General features: G+C 39.7%; 1 protein-coding gene across 4 annotated transcripts in view; it reads right to left on the reverse strand.

Moving 5' to 3' along the window:
- Positions 1-24,549, reverse strand: part of SOS4 (pfkB-like carbohydrate kinase family protein) — a 313,487-nt gene that overhangs the window by 48,104 nt on the left and 240,834 nt on the right. For all 4 annotated transcript variants that reach the window (XM_089416508.1, XM_089416505.1, XM_089416506.1 and 1 more), the window contains 2 exons: positions 18,682-18,726; positions 18,487-18,540 (listed from right to left, as the gene is read on the reverse strand). In XM_089416508.1, coding sequence (XP_089272634.1) covers positions 18,487-18,540; positions 18,682-18,726 — 99 coding nt within the window. The remainder of the gene's footprint in view (positions 1-18,486; positions 18,541-18,681; positions 18,727-24,549) is intronic.

The raw sequence follows: 24,549 nt of genomic DNA on the forward strand, positions 1-24,549 counted from the left end.
AGCCATAAGAATGTTCCTTGCTCTTTCTAGCTTTTAGAAGTTCAAAGTATATCAAATGGATGTGAAATCTGCCTTTCTTAATGGAGACCTAGAAGAAGAAGTATATATTGAGCAATTAGACGGATTCATCCTTGGAAATGATCCAAAACTTGTATGCAGACTTAGAAAGGCTCTCTATGGTCTAAAACAAGCTCCAAGGGCCTGGTATTATCATCTTGACAAATACCTTCATCAACAAGGTTTTTCAAAAGGATCAGCTGATAGCAATCTATATATAAAAGTTGACAATGATAAATTTCTAATACTTGTTGTGTATGTTGATGATATCATTTTTGGGAGTAATGAAGAAGCCATGAGTCAAAACATTGCTTTGGTAATGCAAAAAGAATTTGAAATGTCCCTTCTTAGTGAGCTCACATATTTTCTTGGTTTACAAGTTCAACAAAATAAAGATGGTATTTTTCTATCACAAACCAAGTACCTCAAGCAGATCTTGAAGAAATATGGAATGGAAGATTCTAAACTAGTATGTACTCCTATGGTAACAGGATGTAGCCTCAGCGCAAATGATGAATTAGCAACAGTACATCAACCAACCTACAGATCCATGATTGGTAGTTTGCTCTATCTAACAGGTACTTGACTAGACATCATGCATGCAGTGGGAATAGTTGGAAGATTCCAAGCAAATCCAAAGGAAGCACACCTTCAAGCAGTCAAAAGGATTTTTAAATATCTTCAAGGGACACAAAACTTTGGTTTATGGTATCCCAGAGATACAGATCTCACACTTCATGCATATACAGATGCAGATTGGGCAGGAAGTGTGGATGACAGAAAAAGCACTAGTGGTGGTGCATTCTATATGGGTTCCAGATTGGTGTCTTGGTTCAGCAAGAAACAAAGTTCAATTGCATTATCTACAGCTGAAGCAGAATATGTGGCTGCTGCATCTTGTTGCACACAACTCCTTTGGATGATGCAAACATTGCAAGACATTCAGATCACATGTACTCCACCCATCTCCATTTTATGTGATAATGAAAGTGCACTTAGTATTTCAAAGAATCCAGTCATGCATTCCAAGACTAAGCACATACCTATCAAATATCATTTTCTCCGGGAACAAGTACTTGAACAAAAGGTCAAATTGGAGTATGTTCCCTCCAAGGAACAGGTTGCTGATATATTCACCAAACCACTGCCTAGAGAGACATTTGAATACCTCAGACAGAAGCTGGGAGTAGTTGATGCATCATCTTGCTGTTGACACTTATCTGTTTCAGAGAAAAATGGTTGTACGCGAGTTTCATGAAGCGTATCCGTGTACATATGCCGGTTGCTATAGATACAACCGCGTATATGTTGGTTTGAAGAATATCAGTGGGCCAGACTCAGGATGAAAAGAGTCTGATATGGGTCTGACAGTGATCATCTGGCACAGGTTCAGGGGGAGCATATACTTCTAATAATGCATTGTTGGCATTATCTTAGAAGATCTTGGTACAATTTCATAGTTGTTTTTGATTCAAGTGCAGAGGGAGATCATGGTTGCTGGTCTGGATGGTGATTGACAGATGTTGTTGATGATAGTTGTTGATGACTATCATAGTCTTGTTTTAGATATTTTGTCTCTATGTCATGTATATCTTTTATTATCAAGGTCATGTAACGACCTATTTTGTTTCCCCACTATGCCTGGGATGGATGATGTAATGTTCTTGTTTTATCATGTATAAAATTTTGGTATATCCCCACTTGGTTGGATGGATGAGTCAATCTTGGTATATCCCCACTTGGTTGGGATATGGATGTATGTATGAGTCTTTGGTGATAGGAAGGTCATTTATGATGTATAGAGTCATGTTCTTCTTGTAGAACATCTTTTTGCAGACCTTGCTTACAGTCAGGGGGAGCATGATCAACACACTTCAGCATATTAGAGAATTCAGCATGTACTCAGGGGGAGCATAACCCTTTGCTCTTGATGAAAAAGGGGGAGAATGACTTGGGGTTGCCATCAAGTCCAAAGGGGGAGATTGTTGGCATTATGACACAGGTTTGGCGCTATGACACAGGTGTTGTCCTTGATGGCAACTCACTCAGATGACAGATCACAGTTCAGGCTCACAGAATGAAAGAAAAAGAAGTATACGCAGGTTCCCCTTGACCAAGCCGCGTATACATGCGGGTCGCAGACCAAAAGGCGCGTATGCATATACACACACTTTCACGCAAGGAAAAGCGCATACATGTTGGAAAACTTGGTTTTGGTCCGTGGTATTTGGTCCGTGGTATTTTGACCCGTGGTATTGATCCAAGGTATCTTGACCGAAGTGTTGACCCCAGGTATTTGGTCCTAGGTATTGCTTCTAAGTGGTTTTGGACCATGGTATTGAGTAAGGCCTAAGACTATAAAAGGAGAAGGAGATCATTAGGCAAAGGCACTCAAGTATTGAATATCTAATGAAGAGCAAGATCTAGACTACTGGTCATTGGGTTATGGTGCATAGTTAGATCTGAATCAAGGAGGAACCTGAGCGCTTGAAGAAGGATAAAGTTTTATTGATGGGTTAAGATCTTTAGGCTTGAAGAGAAGTATCTTTGTGTGGTTTTGATCTTTTATTGGCGCATGTCGTAATCTGTAAATCTGATGATCTAGGTATAACTGATGTCTAAATAGTTGTAAAGGTTAAATCATCTTTTACAGATCTGTACGCAGGTTCATTACAGCAAGGGCGCGTATACACGCTGGTTAAGCATTTCAAAACCACTGGTCATTGGGTTATATCTTCTGGTCATTGGGTTATGGTGGATAGTTAGATCTGAATCAAGGAGGAACCTGAGCGCTTGAAGAAGGATAAAGTTTTATGGATGGGTCAAGATCTTTACGCTTGAAAAGAAGTATCTTTGTGTGGTTTTGATCTTTTATTGGCGCATGTCGTAATCTGTAAATCTGATGATCTGGGTATCACTGATGTTTGAATAGTTGTAAAGGTTAAATCATCTTTTACAGATCTGTACGTAGGTTCATTACAGCAAGGGCGCGTATACACGCTGGTTAAGCATTTCAAAACAGCGTATACGCAGGTTTGTCTTGAGCAAAGTGCATATGCACATAGGTTCGACACATTGAAGTATTGTACACCTCATAAAATATGTTTTAGCTACTTTTGTCTGCTGTTGCAGTGTTCTGGGTTTTGGGTTGGGTTCTGGGTACTGTTACTGTGTTCTGGTTACAGCTTTCAGAAAAGTGATTTTTGATTCAGTTTTGGTTGGTGCAAAGGATATTGATTGATGTAGATATGTTTGATGTTTGATTGATGTTATTGATGGATCCAGTCTGAAAATTTATGAAACGTGGTCCCTAGAAGAAAAGAAAAGGTTGTAGCCTTCTGTAGGTCAGCACCTACGTACTAGTACATCAGCTAGTAGAGCTAAGGGGGTTGTAGCTCCCTTCCAGGCGAAGCTGGAGAATGAGAGAAGGTTGTAGCCTTCTGCAGGTAAAAGCCTGCGTGTTGGTATAAGACTGCGCTTGTACAGAAATATTGTAAAAAGAAGTTTCTTATTAAAAGAAGATAGAGACAAATTGCAGCAGGTTGTTTTCACCCACATTGGGTTTCCACCTTATATCTTGTGTTGTTGTGTGTGATTGTCTGCTCTGTTTTTACTATACCTGTTACTGCTTATATGGTTTTGATACATAGATTAAAGATTAACTAACTAAATAATAAGTGTACAAGGTATACGCTGGTTGCTCTAAACACAGTTGCGTATATACGCAAATTGCATTAATAGAAGTAGCGTATACAAATCTGTTTATGGAAATGAAATATTGTTAAGTTGCTAATACTGATTCACCCCCCCCCCCCCCCACCTCTCAGTATTATTTCCAACAATGCTTGCTATAGACTTGATCATTCAACCCTTAAACCTTGCTTTGATGTCTCTTTTTGTTGTCTTTCCTTTGACTTCAACACCTTAGCTCTGATACCATGTTGAAGAATCTAGGGCAAGTGGGATTAAAGTGATTCTTCTTGTCTTGATAACTATTTGTGAGGAATTTTCATTTTCTTGTTAGCACAATCTTCTTCTTTACATTATTAGAGTGTGTGTTTCATATTTCATCAAATAGCTACCAAAAGAAAAGAGACAAGAACACAAGAAGTTGGCATTCTGTCAAGGCCAAAACCTCTCCCTCTTGGAGAGGAAAACCCGCACATAATTCTTCTTATAGAGATTCCAATTAACGAATACCAAGACCATGACCCTTGACCTACTCAGCCACTCCAAGCCCAAGGCACCAATCCTCTTCTTTGTCACTGCTGAGATCATCATTATTGATGTACCATGACTGCTCCTTCATTGAGATCACTGTTGTACCATAACTACAACTTCATTGAGATCTTCATTACTGTTGCAACCTTCATCGAGATCTTCATTACTGCTGCAACCTTCATCGAGATCTTGACCTTATCTTTATTATGATCATGACTAATATGAATGCAACTTATGTCGATGATATGATTGTGTCTAGGATGTATGCTGCACCGAGATCCTTCTTATAATACCAGGGCTATGAGAGTGTGTGACTATATGAGATCACCTGGATCCTTTACATCATACTTGAGCCAAGATTATGACTGTGTTAGATATGCTGAGGCAGAGTTCTTCAAAACTTCAGGGAGACCGAGATTTCATCTGAGATCCTTATCTGAAAAGCATAGGTATCCTTCTCCATCGAGGTCTTGTATCACTGTACCTTGTCCGGGATCTTTCCTGCACCCATCTGAGATAACAGAGACTAGACCGAGTTTTTCTGTCTTACCGTGCCGTCTGAAGTTTTGTACCATACCTCCAAAAATTTTAGAGAAGTCCGAGATTCCTGTTCTTTCTTTTCTGCGCAGACCCTGACTAGGTATATATAGTGGTTTGCCCCTGTATTGAGCCGACATGTCTACTAAAAAGATGTGTATCCATATGTGAGCCGACTTGATGTTAATATTCATTTTGAGGCCGACTTAACAATTCTCTTCATCATTTTGGAGGCAGACTTATTTGTGCTTGACTTGGAGGATTGTGCTTGGTCTTGGAGGGCTAATCTAGTCACTAGGTAGACTCATATACATTACCTATATGCTCAAGAAGAGCTCTTCAACATTATTTTGACTCTTTGACTTTCCTGGACCTATGGAATGAGCAAGAAACTGATTCATTTAATTTATAAAAATAATATTTCTTTTTCTTAACAAGTACAGAGATCAAAATTACATTGACAAATACCGAACCCAGTAACACTTTTTCTCAACACTCCCTCTTAACTAGGGAGGTATTTACAATGGTACTTGCTTATTCTCAATCTAAAGAATTTCTCATAAGAAGAATTAGATTGGTAATCCCATTTGTATAGCATCATATCAATCAACATTGTCATAATGCAAGGCCTTGAATAACAACTCCATCTCTTTATGAGACCATGAGCTACAATGCTGGCGATACCAATGATTTATAGACACCTTCATCATTGTCTCGCAAGGTACATACCCACTCGAGTGTTCACTGAGTATGACTTTCTAGGACTCTTCTTATCTTGGGTTCCCAGCCCTCAAAGAATATCGATCCTATTGCCTACTCTTATCTTGGATGCCCTACACATCCTCAAAGAGTATCGGATGCCAGATGATTACCCAACCCTCCATTCTTTCTTCCCAGGGGAAGACAAGAATGATGTGTCTATCATGTGTCTACATTTCCATTCATGGTCTTCATCTAGACTTAAGGTTAAATGCCTAGTCTAGTGCATGACACATGAAATAGAGAAACACAATTGTCACTCCTTTGTAATCAGGGGTGATCTAATTCAAACTCCCTCTTGATCAAGGACTTGTCAGAGCTCCCTCTTAGTTAGGGACTCTTCTATATATCAAGTTTCAACAACTTCTTCTTCGTGGGTCCTTTCGCTGCTTGATCAACTTCTCTCCTTGATGTCATGCAATTTAGTTGAGCTTCTTCCTTGTAGGGCAACAACCATCGATCACTTTCCTTCTTATTTTGTCCTGTCATTCCTTTCTTCATGTAAAGTGGCCTTCTTGATACATATCTAGAACCTTCTTCATATGGATACTTCTTTTCTCTCTATGCTTCTTTCAGGAGTTTCCATCCACCGCATGAATGCTGGTTGCACTTGTACTTACAAGTCCTGTTCTAGTAGCCCTGCATGAACTTATCCAGATATTATTCAAGAAATCAAAACATTATATTAAATTAAATCATACCTTATGAGATGGCTCTTCATCATGACATCTTCTTGTAGGTATCAACATCCTACACACATATTGTCACATCTCTCAAATATATCCATTGACAAGGTTCTTCATATTTTTCAGACTCCCAATCAGAGTCTTCATATCTTTCTGGGAGATTTCCTAGTCAAATCTTCTTGGTCATTTGGATGTTGATTGCCTTCATCATGGTTGCATATCTTATGATCTATTCCTTCCTCACATTCCATTCCCAGTAGCTTTCAATCAAAGTTTCTTCAATGTAGTCAATCGCCTCATACTTCATATGAGGACATATTATGTTAATTTCATCTAATGTGACTTATGCTTTCCTGCATCCTTTCAGAGGAGGAGATCCTTTTTCTTTTGATCATGCTTCTTAAGATAGAAGTGATGATCCATTTTACCTGCAACCATACGACATGATATTATAATATTAAATACATGCATACATACCTTATTTTACCTTCAAGTCATCAAGGCTTCTTTTAGCAGCTTCCTTGATTGAAAATATATTCAATCCCTTGATCTGCTTCATGTCATCACATCATCATCTCATGGATTCCATAAGTTGAAGTTCTTGTTGAAACACTTGCTTCCTCTCTAGATTAGTGAACCCTATGATGAGGATTCCATCATAGAATTTTGAGGATCTTGTATATCCCCAATTGGCAGATGTTTCATTTTTGACTTGATGTATGATGAGCCTTAGATGACTCCTTATTTTCCTTCAATGTCCACTGAGGTTCCCAAGAGCTCTATATCCTACATGTTGTCTCCCATGGATTTTGTCTTTCATGATCCCTATGGTGATGTTACGAGCTCTTGTTTCTAATGCTTCCATGATGCCATGATGCATCTTATTATCATTGTCATATCTTATAACACAAGATTTAGGAGCTTATGATAGAACCCTTTTGTGAGGGATACTATCTTACTCAAAAGAGATTTGTTACTCCCTCTTTCCTTCGCCCTTTTCTTCAACTTCGTCCATCTTTCAGTGATATGAGCTTTCAAAATCTTTCTATAGCATTGAATCTTAACTATACTTATTTTTGTCTTTGCTTGAGGACCCGCCTTACCTTTCCTTTCTGCACATGGTTGAGTTCTTTTAACCTTCAATATTTTTGTCATCAACTTGTCTTTCTCTATCTAGCATAGAGACCACAAGTTGTTGAATGAGGTAACCTTCTTGTTCATGGACATTTGTTACCTTGCCTATCAGTTAGAACGATGATGATTATCTTCCTTCCTAGATCTTGTAGATGGGATCTTATGAAGATATCCTACATCCCTTGATACCCTTTTTACTTCCATGAAGAATAGATTCCATTTGACCTTCTTCATTGCATCTTTAGAGAATGAGTTTATCACCTACATCACTTTGATGTCTCCAATATTGCTATGTGAGGGGATCTTTCATAAGCATCCCTTTCCATAAATTCAGAGGAGACCTATTGATATGTTTAATGACTTCAACTACTTAGAGGACTATGTCTATCCTCCTTTATGCAAGGAATCTTGTTGACCCATCCAACCTATAGATGTCCTTGCAATCATGAAGTCATTTAACCAAATATATAAATTGAAAAGATACTTACTTGTCATGTGAAGATGAAATCTTCACCTTGATTGCTTTGATGATGGTTGAAGCAGATGCATTGATGCTTCCTCCAGATGAGATCCTTGATGTAATGGTATGAAGCTTGCCTTCTTGGCTTCAAATTTCTTCGACTTCTACATCTGATTGTTATGGCTAGGGCATCATTATAATCTTCATGTCTGCGTTTTAGACCTTTCTCTGGACAACATATGGCTAGGGCATCATTATAATCTTCATGTCTGTGTTTTAGACCTTTCTTTGGATAGTGTATGGCTAGGGCATCATTATAATCTTCATGTCTGCATTTTAGACCTTTCTCTGGATAGCGTATGGCTAGGGCATCCTTCTTGACCTGCGATTAGGGATTCATCCTCTTAGATTTCTCTTGCCACTAAAACCCAAAACAAGTGGAGAGAAATCAAGAGTGAAGTGTGTGTCTAAATGACTATCAAGTCATCTCTTTTTATACTAAAATGTTGAGCACAAGTGGGGTTTATTTGGTTGTTGGCCGACCTTGATGAATTGTCTTATAACATAAATAAATTCATAACTCCATGAATACTTATCGGAATCAGATGATCTTTAGATCAATCCTACACCTCTTGATGAGAGGGATCTAAGAAAAATCAGTTGCCATAAATAAGATGACCCACATGGAGTTTGGCCCTAGTTGCCAATTTTAACATGTTAGATATGTTGAGACAGAGTTCTTCAAAACTTCAAGGAGACCGAGATTTCATCTGAGATCCTTATCCGAAAACCACAGGTATCCTTCTCCATATGAGGTCTTGTATCACTATACCTTGTCCGAGATCTTTCCTGCACCCATCTGAGATAACAGAGACTAGACCGAGTTTTCTTGTCTTACTGTGCCATTTGAAGTTTTGTACCATACATTCGAAAATTTCATACAAGTCTGAGATTCTTGTTCTTTCTTTTTTGCGCAGACCTTGACCGAGTATATTTAGTGGTTTGCCCCTGTATTTGAGTCGATATGTCTACCGAAAAGATGTGTCTCCATATGTGAGCCGACTTGATGTTAATATTCATTTTGAGGCCGACTTAATAGTTCTCTTCATCATTTTGCAAGCAGACTTCTTTGTGCTTGACTTGGAGGATTGTGCTTGGTTTCGGAGGGCTAATCTAGTTAATAGGTATACTCATATACATTACATATATGCTCAAGAAGAGCTCTTCAACATTATTTTGACTCTTTGACTTTCCTAGACCTATGGAATGAGCAAGAAACTCAGAAATTACTGCATAACAATACAAACACTTAACTGCTGCACTGGTTTTCCCGCATTGTGTTTTTCTGGGGACATTTTTCCAAAAACAATGGTGTCACTTGTGTGTGTGTTATTTCTTTCTTGCTTAGTTCTTGTTTCAGCATATTATTTAAGTTGTGAAGGTTACATTTGTATTTATTTCGATGTTTACCGTATAACATTGTAAATAACTTGATTCAGCAGGAGAAATATAATCAATTGTTGCTATAGTGATTCGGGGATTCCAAATTTTCACATGGTATCAGAGCGCAGGTGAAGCAAGAGAGCAAACCGGAAGAGCCCAACGTTGAAGAAAAGGAGGGAGATCAAAGTGCTACATAGGCAGCAGATTGAATCCTAGAGGGATTGCACAGTCTAGGCCAGGAGGGCAAGATTCTAAAGGAAGATCTCTATCTGAGTGAGTTGATAGAGAGGTAAGATTCCAGATCGAGATTTTCCAGCGGCAAAGGGAGCATCACAGCAGAAGCTTCAGCACAGAGCGGCCTTAAGGTGAGATGCAGTTTTTTGCAGCAGTTGCTAGGGTAGAAAAACGCTAGAAGAAGGAAGGAGACACTTTTTGAGGGAATTTCTTCCTCGGAGAATTTCTAGCCAGGGAATTCGATTTCTCAATTACTGAGAAACAGTAGAGAGGAGCAGATCTACTAACTTCAGCAGGGAGTGCGTAAGTCAGCCTAACAACATTGCATAGGAGAGAGGAGGCAGTTTGACATTTTGTTGGCAGAAATATCAGCTAATGGGCTGAGAGATCAGGAGCGGTTAGAAGAAGCATCCAACTATGTGATCTGGAATGGTAGGATCTCCTGCCTTCTGGATGAGCATAATCTCAAAGCCTATGTCGATAGTGTGGTAGCTTAACCCATAGATGCGGATACACTCAAGAAGTACAAGGCAAAAGTGGCGAAGGCCAAGCGGTTGATTCTCGATGGAGTAAGGGATCATGTTGTATGTCACATTGCTAGCAAAGGGACTGCCAAGGAGATGTGGGATGCCTTGGCTATGTTGTATCAGGGATCTTCCGAGTAGCGGAAGTTGTACTTGGAGGAGAAAATGAGATCCACGAGGATGCAAAAGGGGGAACGCATTGATCCATTCCTATCGAAGCTTCAGGAAGTTCGAGATCAGTTGGTAGCTGTAGGATCATTGCCTCAACCCACCAAGATGAGGAGGTTGGCCCTGAATTTAGTCTCAGGAGAATGGCAAGTGTTTGTCCAGAGTATCCTGGGCAGAGAGAGATTGTCGGATTGGGAAGGGATGTGGGTCACTCTTCAGCAGGAAGAGATGAGGCGAGACTTAGTCAAGTGCAAACTTGATAGTAGCAGCAACAGTGGGACGAAGCCCAAGGAGGAGGAAGAGAATGCAACCCTTGCATCAAAGGGGCAGCAGGAGTAGCGAAGGCAGAAGAAGGACGTCTCAAAGATCAAATGTTTCCGGTGTGGTGAATTTGGTCACTATGCTACATAGTGTCCTCTCAAGAAGAAGGGCAAGGATGAGATACATGATCTGCAGGCTGCAACCGCTAAGATCGAGGAGGAAGAGTTTGCCATGATTGCCCAAACACTGTAGTCTAAAGAACTGCAGATGGGCAGGGTCCTTGAGAAGTTCACCTCTTGGATCAATACCTTGCTACGGGAGCCCATATCAGAAGTAGCAGGATGGACTAGTGTCAGTTGGTGTAGAGGAGTGCCGGAGTGAAATTTGCATTGGCTAGGAGCGCCAGAGATTGAGCAGCGCAGAGCAGAGTTGGCAGCAGTGCAGTTGGCACAATGCAGAGTCAGCAGCAATGCAGAGGCTTCAGAGGGTCAGTGCAGAGACTAGCAGCAACCAGAACTCCAACAACAGAAGCATCATGTTGAACACCTGTTCAATATTTTTCATTGCAGTTGTTGCAGTTACAACAACAATGGTTGGAGCAGAGTTGCAGTGCAGATACAGTTGGCAGCAGCATCCAGAGTTAGCAGCAACACAGATGCAACATTTGTGCAGTGGTTGGTGGGAAGTGATGTCAAACATCAACAGCGCAGAGAGAGATGTTACAGAGTTAGGGTGATGCTCCAGCAGGTTGCATTACAAGAGCACATTCCTCGCTAATAGGGAGTGTTGATTTATGGTAGCATTGGATGTGCTCTAAGTCTCAAAATTTGTAGGGAGGCTAGGACACATGTATTCCAGAATACCCAGAAGTTGTTTTGGAAATTCCACTTAGAGATAGTTTTATTAAAATAATTAATTATTTTTAATGGATGCCTAAGTCTAAACTTAGGAAATTAAAATAATTAAAGGGTATTAATTAAACTGGGGGTGAAACTTCTAGAAGAAGACGAGGATCAAGCCAAAATGATTTGCGCCATTAATTAGAATCTAATCTAGGCCGTTGATTGATCAATGAGACGATTATAAGAAGAGGCTTGATGGGCATTTGGAAAATACATCGGGTGAGAGATCAAAGATCGATTTTCTCAAGAGAGCAGCGCAACAGTTGCCGAAGAAGGTGATTGAGGAGATTTCTTGCAGTGAGGGGCAGGGAAAATTTTCCGGACGAAGTTTTCCTGATTTAGAGAGTGCAAGGCAGAAAGGGCAGAGAGTAGTTCGGAGAGGTAGCACTGGGCCACGCAGAGGAAACATAGAGCTACGTTGTGGTAGTGCAAAGCTTTAGAGGGAGTCTGTGTTTCTGCTAGGGAACAATCAGGATCTAGTGTTGGAGCCGAGGTGTGAGACCGGGAGGCCAAGAGGGCCAAAGTTTCCAGCAAGCAAAGGATTGAGAAGAGGTGCAATGCAGTCCCAACAGCAGTGACGCAGTAACTGCGTGGGTGTTATGCGATACTATGCAGAGACAACACAAAGGCTCATCTCCAGCACACATCAATGCCAAATTTCCCAGTGACAGGGTGAGATCATCTCACTATCTTTTTGTCCAATTAGATCTCTGTATAGGATTGCCATTTTGGGCATCCGAAGAATTGTACTAAAAAATTACTGCATAATAATACAAACCCTCAGCTACTGCACCGGTTTTCCCGCATTGGGTTTTTCCAGGGACATTTGTCCAAAAACAATGGTGTCACTTGTGTGTGTTATTTCTTTCTTGCTCAACTCTTTATTTAATTTGTGAAGACCGCAGTTGTATTTATTTCGATGTTTACCGTATAATATTGTAAATAACTTGATTCAGTAGGAGAAATATAATCAATTGCTGCAATAGTGATTTGGGATTCCGAATTTTCACAGCAACTCGATTCTCCAATGGCACTAATAGGCAATGACAGTAGTAGTGGGAAGGAACTGAATGAGTTATGGCATAGAAGAATAGGACATATACACCATGGGGCACACAAGCTGCTCAGAGAAACGATGATGTGTGCAGAGGATACGTACTTGGGAAGTATGCTAAGGAAGCATTCCCAAGAAGTGACAACAAAGTAGATGGTGTGTTAGGACTTATACATTCAGATATTTGTGGCCCGATGTCCACTAGAGCTCTCAGTGGTGCCGAATACTTCGTCACCTTTATTGATGACCATTCCAAGAAAACCTGGATCTACTTCTTGAAGACCAAAGATGAGGTCTTCGATCGTTTCAGAGAGTTTAAGGCTCTTGTGGAGAATGCAACAAGGAAGAAGATCAAGGTGCTTCGCTCAAATAATGGTGGAGAATATATTGATAAAGACTTCACATATTTTTGCGCGAAGGAAGGCATCAGAAGAGAATGGACAACTCCATATAATCCATAGCAGAATGGGGTAGCAGAGCGGAAAAACAGAACCATAGTTGGGGCTGCAAAAGCTATGTTGTATGACCAAGATTTGCCCAAGTTTTTATGGGCAGAGGCATGTAACACGACAGTGTATATTCAGAACAGGACTCCTCATAGAGCATTGGGGAAGAAAACGCCAGAAGGAGTCTTCACAGGGAAGAAGCCAGAAGTTAGTCACTTCAGGATCTTTGGCAACGTTGCATATTGCCAAGTGCTAGATGAAAAGCGTACCAAATTGGATCAGACTACAGAGAAGGGGTTTCTCATTGGGTATAGTGAAACCTCAAAAGGCATACAGGATCTACATGTCAGACAATGCATAAACCAACGCTCACTGCGTGTTTCACGACATGTACTAACCGCCTCTCATGGATCCTCATCTCTGGCGATGTGATCGTTGACTAATACTTGCGGGTTTTGGTCTAACGACAATCGTGATTCCTGACAAGTGGTATCAGAGCAAGTAACTTCAGTTTCAGCGTAATAGCTGGAAGGTAGATCCTTAGAACACAAATGGAAAGATCAAGGAAGAAAGGCTCCAAATCATCTGAAGATATCTCTTCCTCAATCAAGAATTTAGATGAAAACCAGGTTGACAAAGCCCCTATGTTGAATGGAACAAATTTTGAAGTATGGAAGGGTAGAATGAAATTCTTTTTGATGGCTCAAGGTTTTGAAGTTTGGGAATCAGTGATTACTAGAAGCACAATGGAAGATGAGTCCAAGGAATTTAATGCAAGAGCAATTAAGGCAATCTTGAGTGGCCTTCCAAATCCTATAAAGGCCAAAATAGAGAAATATTCATCAGCAAAAGAGCTTTGGGAAAATCTTCAAGATCTTCATTCAAAAGGACATTTGCTCATAACCTCAAATGATGAAAGCCAAGAGCACAAGGATGATCCAGAACTAGAAAAGATAGCCGAAAGCAAAGTTGAAGACACCAAGAGCAAGGAAGACCTAAAAGATGAAGAACATGAAGAAAACCTCAAAGATCTCAAGGAAAAACTTGTAGCTGCCCTAGAAGAGATAAGTGGTTTGAAAAAGGAAAATGAGGAGCTCAAGAAGCAAGCAAAAGATGGTGACCATGACCCTGACAAGACAAGGAAGGAAGTTGACCTTTTCAAGCACGAAATGTTGAAATAGTCTTAATCCTGTCAAAAATAATTTGTTAGCTTACAGAACCAAATATCAAATGCATACCTTCAATAAGAGAGATCAAGGGTCACATCAATTGTTCATCCTTCCAGCCTGCCAAGCCCAAGGATCCTGCTAGAGACTAAGTGCGGCTTTCTTCAATCTGCAATCATGAGTCCATTACTTACGCACCTCAAAGTTCTGCAAGTACATCATAGGGGAAGCTCACTTTACATATATCTAAGGCATCAGACAACAGAAGCTAGGATAGCCTTATTTCTCTTAAGAGCATATTTATTATCATGGTTTGAACCATATCGCAAAGGCATCAGATATTGCTACATCTTAGACATCAAGGATAGTCCTTTCATGAAGGACATATCGTTTTTAGTATCATATCATACTATTGCCCTCAATCTACTCCCTCTGAATAGGAAGCTTCTTCAATCAACCAGTGAGACTACAATCCTTCCTCTGAGGTCTTGAGCTCTTGTCCATTTCATAAGTCATGGGATGGCTCTACATCATCCTCAATCTTTGATATAGAGGGCTTGATCCTCACATTCATTAGATGTACCTGTGACCATAGAAGAAGGGCAAGAGCAATAATAGCGAAGTAAATAATCATAATGAAAGTGTACCTGGTGATGAGACAAGACTGTCTTTCTTCTCTAGAAACCTGAGTGGCTTGTTCATTATCCTGCTCCAGCTCCCTCTGAGATTTTCTACACCAGCTCCCTCTAGGAGCTTGCTCTTCCTACACTCTGCATCTTAATGATCCTTAAGATGGATCACATCCTCATCCACGAAGCTGGTGAAACAAAAAAAATATTCATGTAGGAAGAATCAATAGTCTAACAATGACAAATCTAATCAAGAGTAGTGTCATAAACAAAGTATCATAAACCTTGAATATACTTATCTTTAATGGGAATTGTAGGAAGCTATTTGCTCCCTCTTGATACTGTCTCCTTGAGTCACCGTAGTTCATCAACCATATATTAATGTCATCTTCAAAAGGGATGCATCCTCATGAATACCACCTGTATCATTTATCTTTTCTCATTGGTAACCAAGACCAATCATCAATGTATACGATGACCACTGCAGCATACCCTTCACCTAGTGTTTCTCTGAATTTGAAAAACAGAATGGCATATCATATCAATATCAATTTTGAATCATACCAGGCCTTGTTCATATGAAGGCCACTTCGAGGGCTTCTCCCAAACCCTAGCTTGTATGAACAAAAGGACTCCCTAGGGTTTCCTTCAAACCCTAGCTTCTTTTAGGTCTTTGTCATCTTCATTCCTTTCACACTGCTTGATTCATCATCGGTGTCTTCATGGGGGTGATCTTCAATGACTTTTCTTCAGCGCAACTCTAATACCATGCTAATTTTCTTAGGCCTAGATTGTTCTTTGCTTTAGATAATTGCATTTACAAATTTCTTGATCATTTACTTATTGCATTCGCCCCATAACATCTTAACAGTATTAGCAATTATGTAGAAAGAACAATAACATCAATACTGCGGCGGAACATAAAGGAACAATAGAAGAAAAGCATGCACAAAGGGGACACCGAGATTTTGGTCAGAGACCAAGGTAAAACCCCACAAGGGGGAAAAACCATCCAAATTCTTCTTCTATTAAATATTCATCAATTGTTCAGCTGAGATACAAAGTACATCCATAACAAGATCCATCAATTACATCAGGTCTCCCAGGGCCAACCCAAGACAGTTCACAACTTCATTTGTGAACTAAATGAAATAAGTTGCTATCACATCACTGTCGAGAGTGACATTATAAGAAGCATCAACATTGTTCACTATTATCATTCTTCATGGAGTAAGAGCACTGTCATCATTTCTCACAAGAGCAGATCATTGTATCTTGCATACTAAGTCACTAATACACCAAGGGTCTTTGCCATGTACATTTTTTTCACATACTGTCATCTAGGGTATATATCAAAGATACTATCCAAGCCATACTGTGACTATTACTACTGTCATATTGTCAATAAGGTCACTGCCATGAAGATTACAGTTACACATCCGAGCTACTAACATATCAAGGGTTGCTTTCACTGTGTACAGTGTACACAACACTGTTATAGAGGCACTGCCATACATATAGATCATTATATCATGAGCAAGACTGTCATCACCGCATCATAAGAAATATTGTCATCATTGTATCATAAACAAGATTGTTATCACTGTATCATAAGCAAGACTGTCATCACAAATCTCACTACCTTCATATAAGAGCAAAGACACTGATTAAGGTATGTTAGCAAAACCCTAACTGGTTAGATGTATTAGGGTCGCTTCCTTCACTGTATTGTGATGAATAACCTTATGCCAAGTTATATAAACAATGTCACATATATATCAAGTTTTACTGCCATATCCAAGACCGCACTGTATTTCTACGTCACCATCAAATATGTTCTAGTCATAGTTGCATAGACTATTGTCTTACCATTATATAAAGTTACTGTCTCATATTAAGGTTATCATAATGATATTCTGAACCATATATGTGCAAATTATGCAAGCCATCACAATACCACAGAGATGAGATACAAACCATAGTAATAAGATACAATCCACAGTGGTGAGATACAACTCACAATGAAGAGATATGACCCACAGCGATAAGATACGACTCATTGTGAAGAGGTATGACCCACAGTGAAGAAATACGACTCACAGTAAAGAGATATGACCCATAGCGATGAAATACGAACCATGACAATGAGATACAATCCACAACAATGACATATGACTCACAGTGAAGAAAAACAACCTATGGTATAATTGTATCAAACCACAAAACTTCTGTAATGAGCCACAGCAAAGGTAATAGAGCCACAAGGTTGCGGTGCGAGCTATAGAAGTTTGTTGACGAACTATGCCCAATTCCAAAATATTGCCAACGAACCAATGTGAGTTCTGGAAGAAAGTCAATGAACCAATAATTCGAACCATAAGAAAAATATGTGCCGCAGACATTATGTGATCAAGCCTCAAAGATTTTGATGCTAATCACATGGTTATGTATTATTTTGATCAATAAAGTCTTTATTTATATAATGCAGAGAAGGGCCTTTACTTGACAGGCCGACTTTGGCATTGGAGGGAAGATTTAAATTCAATTTTCCATTTCAATATATTTTCACATAATTTTAAATTGCTTGCCCAATAATGATAATAATATTTCTGCCCCCAGGGGTTTGGTCTGGTCACCAGCGAATGTTTTGCTAAGGCATTCGTGCCGCTGCGCAGGTCACAAGTTCAATCATCGCTTTACCTGTGCTTCGTTCTTGGGGGGTGGGCGGTTGCACCTGGGGGTTATATTGGCAGCCGGTGGGTATCGGCTCCATGTCACACGAGCACGAAAACCGCCATGGTTACTGATTCCTCTAGATACAAAAAATGATAATAATAGTCTTTTATTTATTTGAATTCTTCTTTGACCATTATAAATTCTTCTTGATGCTCGATGGACTTTCCTTGGGGCTTAGGGTTTCCCTCAGAGGAAATTCGTCCTGAAGCTGCCCAAATTTCAACAGTTTTAACCTTGCACTGCAGTCAGCTAGGGATCATAGTTGCAAAACTAATCACATTTGGGTGGTGTCTCCACGTCTGGACTCTGTAGAAGGAAATCTTGACCATAAAGAACTGGCCATAACTAACTAAACAAACTGGATAATAAACTAACATTGACTTGGCCTTACTGTTAGGAATCGTCAGTTTGCTAATAAATAATGTCATACAATGTTTTGCTACAGCCAGATTGAGCTTTAAGTATAATATATTCAATCCATTTCTAGGAGGTACAATCCCTTCAACACAACTATACTTAAGCTAACTTGTAATAGATGTTTACTTCCGTAGGCCAACCAAACAACAAATAATACCATTTCAGCCATTTGGAAAATAAAGCTATTTTCATTTAGACTCTGTCCTCGACATATTTGAAAAATAAGAAAACTCCTAAAAAACACTATTAGTGTAATAGGTTCTAACAAAGTAACAGTTTTTGTGACAGGAAAATGATTTCTAATATCTGGTTGCAGGTTAAACATAGGCATAAGTTATAACCCATCTTTTTTTCAATTTTAAACATAGACAAAGAGCAAAGGCCTATCAAACCATAATAAATCCTCACCAAATAAAAGTAGCCTAAGAGTACTTTTAGGTTTTGATTGGGGCAATGTGACGAAGTTAGCTAACAAAATGACACTAAGCTTCAAGGAAATACCCAAGAAATAAAATACAGGTAAAAGTTTCAGGGACTCCATCACACAGACACGAGTCTGTTAATCAAAAGAATATAAATTATGGCTTACAGAGACCAAGAAAAAACAGTGATGAAAAATAGCTGAAAATATCACCAGAAGAATAAACAATACCTGCAAACTTGCTACTGCCAACTCTGCTGCTTTCCAAAGCTCATCAGGATATTTCTGATAAAGCAAGAGTAAATCAATGTTAAACAGTGTTGCTCTACCATAGCAGCTTGCAAATGCCAATTTTAATGAATGAATTTCACAAGTTCCAGGAGGAGGTTTTAAATAATTTGGATATAGAAAAACACTGTTACGTACTTCACTCCAACCTAGAAGAAGTGCTGTCATCAGGTCACCAGTACCCTGAAATGAGTGTAAAATCATTTTGCATCACTCACCACAGAAAAAAAAAGAAACATATTCTCATGATGTTAATTAGAAATAGCAAGTGGATCAACATAAAGAAAAAATTTCAGCTATATATTCCCAACACTCATGCATGGCCTTCCAAATTCCTTTCTGCCAAACTTTAGCTCATTTAAAGTGTCCTATGAGAGCATGTCCTTGAGATTACAGATTGCATAAATATATGAATGTAATACAAAGTTGCATCAAACTTTTGCATGAAAAAGTGACTTCCCTTCAATCCTTTTCAAAATGCTTGCATTTTATATACTCATTTCCATTAAATTATTACTTGACAACAGTTAATGACATATTTCAGCTGTTACTAGATAGCCATACTTACTAGGTAGAATTTTTGTAACAGATGTCATAAACTGCAAGTATATAAAATTAGGCTCTTACATCCATTATACCATAATTGTATTCCTTTTGATATACCAGTTTTGAACTGGTACAAACTACAATAGTAGTAGCCAGTTCTCATTGAACCAGAACTGGTTTGCCTCAAAATTGTTGAGATCTATAAGTGAGAGACAAGGATACAATGGAACTACCAGAAACCCTAGAATTTATCTGTTTGAAATGGAGAAAATAAAAGGACTAGGGAAACACAAAAGACACCATAGCACAAGTGCACTAGAGAGTGAAATCTGCAGTAACAGCCAAAACAGCAGTGCTAGAGCTGATCATAAGAACAATAAAGAGAGAACCACCAAGCATAAGAGCGAAATTAACCCATGAACAACAGAGAATGCCAAAGATGTAGTTTCTCTTGGGCCAAAATCACCTTATTATAAAGAATGATGCCCATCAGTTGAAGAATGATCAAAACAGATCACAAAATGACTTTTACAAATGACTATTGAGTGTGCATTTATACACAACTCAAGAGGTAGGGCACTCTCCCCAAGAGGGGTTATGGACCTGTTGTCGCCCAAAGTGTACACCTAAGGCACAATGCTCAGAGTAGGGGCTGTCACCTATTCCCTACTCACTCCGTTTAAGCTCTCTCTTAGACAAGCTATGGGGGGTAGTCCCTAAAGATAAATGAAAGAGGAAAACTTGTTGGAACAACAAGTTCTAGGAGACTAAGGGCAAGACAATTACTTCTCTAGATAACTTGATTTAAAGTTAATTGGCAAGTGTGATTATTAATGAGCAATGTAAGTTATAAAAATAGATTCAATTAGATCAATGAGACACTTAGAATGATGAAGAGTGAGAGACCAGTGCCTTAGTAACAATGCTCGAAATTATATCTCACATTATAAGATAAGCAATGCTGCCAGACAAGGTTAGTACAAGAGATCAAGAGATTAAAACAATTGGATATATGAGCAATAAGAGATAAGTTTGCAATATAAACAAGATTTGTACTTCAAGTAAAGATGATATTCAAAAGACAATAAACTTGAAAATGACAAGTGCAACAATGTAAGATTTGCAAGTATGAAATGAGCTCACAATCCCAAATGCAAGCATCAATTGAAATGAAAAAATAATAAATGCAAGATCTACCTATGTGTGATGCAAGATCTTGGTTAATTTTAGGTATATGCCTATTCTAAGGTGAATGCCTTCTCAATTACCGAAGCAAGTCTTAGAACAAGGTTGTTGGGAGAAGCGCTGGGGAAGGAGGCTAAGGCCTCATTGTTGATACCTACCCAGGACTTCTAGCAAGCCAAGTGCCTCTGTTCCTACTAGGGCTTGACCGCAAGAGAACTGCAAGGTCACTCGTTTTAACCATTGTCTTAGGGTCAAGCTTCTCAAATTGGATATGAAAAAGGTTGTCCTATATTTCTATAGAACAAGCTTATGCCTGGAGGAGAATTTTATGAATGCAAATTTAGATCTAAGGTGCAAATGCAAATGCTTCAATGAGATCCAATTACAAGAAGATGATTCTAGGAAGCAAAAGCCAATCCACTTATAATCAATATTTACTTAAAACACAAGATGATTAGATTACAACAATGATTAAATGAAGCAAATAGAATATTAGTCAATGAAACAATAGAAGTGATGCAATTAGATCAGATGTTAGAAACAATATCTCAAATGCCTTTAGTTATAGTGCTTGTTAAGATGTTCTCCACTTATGCTATTATGGCAATTAAAACAAGTGAGGTTTATGTGTCAAAGCACAATAGAAAATCGCAAATGAGATTGCTAACAATGATTAGAAAAACTACTACCAATCTACTATGCAAATGAGATTAGAGACAAGAGAAAATGACAATGAAAACCAACTAGCTAGAGAAAAGAAAGGAAAAGAGGTTAGTAATCAGATCTAAAGCTAAAGCAAAGAAAAGCTAAGGTAAGAGATCCTCCCTTTTAAATAAGGAGGGGGATACCATGGGATTGAATCCCAAGCTCCCTTCAAGCAAGAAGATCACTTTATTATTAATGCTACACTGAAGAAGTTGTTGATTTTTGGTAGCATCGGATGTGCTCTAGCCATGAAAATTGGTGGAGAGGCTAAGGCACATACGATCTCCAAGACCCAGAAATCGTTTGGGTAAATTCTGCCCGGATGGAGAGATATTAAAATAATTAATATTTTTAATGAGACCCTAAGTCTAAACGTAGGAAAATTAAAATATTAATGTGTATTAATATAATATGGGTGAGAAAGTTCTAAATCACGAGGATCAAGCCAAATCTAATCTTAGTCGTTGATTAGGGACTTAATCTTGGCCGTTGAATCGTCAACAGGAAAAGTATAAGAGGAGACTTGAGGATCAGTTGGAGATACACCAGGTTGATCAAGAATTCGATTTTTTGGGGCAAGGTTTGCTGAGAAATCGAGTTAGTGATCTGTTGCAGCGAGGGGTAGTTCGACAAAAGGCCGAGAATACATATCAGAGAGGCAAAGAAAGTGCTGAAGAGACCGCGCAAAGCCTTGGAAGGCTGACGGAGAGGCAGCTAGGGCCAGCGCAGAAGACGCAGAGGACCAATAGGCTGACGCAGAGGCAGTAAGAGGCTGCGCAGAGGCTAGCAAAGCTTACGCTGGGTTGAAGAGGCAACGCTAAGGGATTTTCGTGGGGTAGACTGGGAGTTGAGAGGCATACAGTGGACACAGAGCAGAAAAGGGTGACGCAGTCCCTAGAGAGTCACACAGTTCCAGAGAGATCTTGGATCAGCTTTCGTTATCCAGCTAAGGAACTGTCGAAGTTGCTGTGGGATCAGTCATCTGGTTGTTGATCAGCCGGAATAGTTGTCTCCGAGGAGAGGTACTTCTGCCAAGGAAATTCTCTGAAGGGTGAGCCATTTCTGGCACCCTAGTTGTATTCATAAACTGCATAATAATAAAACCCTCATATCTATTGCACCAGTTTTCCTGCATTGGGCTTTTATGGGGATGTTTGTCCAAAAATAACGGTGTCCCTTATGTGATTGTCTCAGTTATTTCAGCTGTTGAACTGTATATGTGTTAAGGCTGCATTTGTGTTTATTTCGGTATTTATATTTATAAATAACTTGTTAATGGAAAGAACAAGTAGGAGATAATAAACCAGATAATACAGTAGGGATTTCTGTTAAAATTGGCAACTAGGGACAAACTCCATGTGGGTCGCCTCATTTATGGCAGCTGATATTTTTCCTGGATTCCTCTCATCAAGAGGTGTAGGATTGATCTAACGATCATCCGATTCTGACATGTATTCATGGAGATATGAATTTATTTGTATTTCTTGACAATTTGTCAAGGTCGACCAGCAAGTAAAACAGTGTTTCTCACCCCCAGTTTATCCTCAACATGGCATATAAAAGGAGGAGACCTTGAGGCATTATGACACTCATCTCACCATCTCATTCCTCTCTCTCCTAGTCTATTTGGGTATGCATAGGAGGAGGAAGACACTCACACGTGGGAGAAGGAAGGACGCAGGTCTGTTTTTAGGGCAGCGTTGACCTAGGGTTGACCATGGAGAAGCAGGGCTACATTTGACTGCGTTGACCAGCGAAGAGGAAGTTTGACAGCGTTTTGGGTTGGGTAGCCTCTCCTAGGCTAGCCGCATTGCTGGGCAGCCAAGCATTGACTTGTTTGACCACAAATTTGACTAGCGTTGACTGGTTAGGGCTGACCGCAGTGCAGATCCTTTGACTGCTGTTTGACCACCTTTCGTTGACCGTTTTGGGTTGCTTACTATTGTTGTTGGAGGTCGAGTTCTCCTAGGTTGACTTGAGGTCATTTGGGAGTTGTTTGACCAGCTTTTACTTTGTTGGTTAGGGTTCTATTGTTGCTGTTGTAAAAAAAAAATTGTGAAATTGTACTATCTCTCTCTCTCTACTGAATTATTGAAGAATATAGAAGAATTGATCAAAGGGTTTCCTCGCATTGGGGTTTGTCCTTGGTTGGTGCCAGATCTTGTGTCTCTTGTCTTGGCTTGTCTTCTATTGTTTACATTTATGTTCTATCTACATTTTACTATCATGTTGATGTGATTGCAATATTGGAAATTGATATTGGGCTAATAAGAAGATTTGAAGTAAATTGCTCTTAAGAAAAAAACATACCATAATTTAAAATTTCTAATGTGTCAGACATAGAAATTTCAACATGGTATCAGAGGATTATAGATCACAGGAGAACTGAAGACGCTTGCAAGAGACATCTGAAGAATTTGCAGTAGAAGCAGTTGTCCCGAGAGACAACGTTGTTCCAGAGCAGAAGCAGCAAGAGAGGAAGTGACGCAGAGCCTGCATCATCATTTCGAGCCAGGAGGAGGGTCTGTGTAGAGGCAGATCTGACCTACACAGTGCCCAGTCATCTTTCTCAGCGAGGAAGGATCAACACTATGGCCAAGAGGAGCAGATTAAGCCTTTACTAGGATTGTGCAGAGCCTGAAGGGCTCAATTTCTTCAGTTGTCGGGGATTAGGGCACTGTGGGCAGATTGTGATTTGAGGAGTTGGTGGGACATTGTTTCTATCAAAGCAGAACAATGTCTAAGGAGACGGAGCCAAGGTAGAGGCAGTCACTACCTCAACGGATTTCTAGCTAAGGAGTCCAGATCCGAGTTGCAGTTACAAGGAGGATTAGAGAGGAGCGGTTCGACAGCTGGCCAGAGGATTTCCGAAAGGAAAATCAGGACCTAGACTTCTAGGAGGGGAATCGAGACTCAAAGGGAGTCCAAAAGAGGAGCTAAAATGGCAGTGAACGAACTAAGGGATTAGGACAGGTTGGACGAGGCTTCCAACTTTGTCATCTGGAAGGCCAGGATCGACATCGCATCAAGGACTATGCCTTGAAAACCGTGGTTATCCCAGTTGACCCAACTGAGAACGAGAAGTATGAGGATGCAATGGCAAGGGCGAAGTGCATGATCCTAGACGGGGTCAAAGATCATGTCATACCACATATTGCTGAGAAGAACACAGCAAAGGAGATGTGGGACACCCTGACCACCTTATACCAGGGCTCTTCCGTGCAGTGGAAGATGCTATTGGAGAATCAACTGCGGTCATATCAGATGCAAAAGGGAGAGCAGATAGATCCATTCCTTCTCAGGTTGTAGGAGATTCGCGACCAGCTTACTTCTGTGGGGTCTACACCGAATCCAGAATTTATGGTCAAGACTGCCCTGAATGCAGTCTCCGAGGAATGGGAGACATTTGTCCAAAGTATTTTGGGCAGGGCTACTCTTCCCAGTTGGGAGGAGATGTGGGCAACTCTTCGCCAGGAAGAGATCAGGAGGATGATCAACGCGGGGAGTGTTTTAGAATCTTAGGGCATGCATGTTAAGGTGATTCTTCTTTGACATGATAACAATTTGTGA

The sequence above is a fragment of the Pinus tabuliformis genome, chromosome 3_2 (assembly GCF_031772625.1).
Source record: "Pinus tabuliformis cultivar Carrire ecotype Pingquan chromosome 3_2, CPIR1, whole genome shotgun sequence".
Taxonomy (NCBI): Eukaryota; Viridiplantae; Streptophyta; class Pinopsida; order Pinales; family Pinaceae; genus Pinus; species Pinus tabuliformis.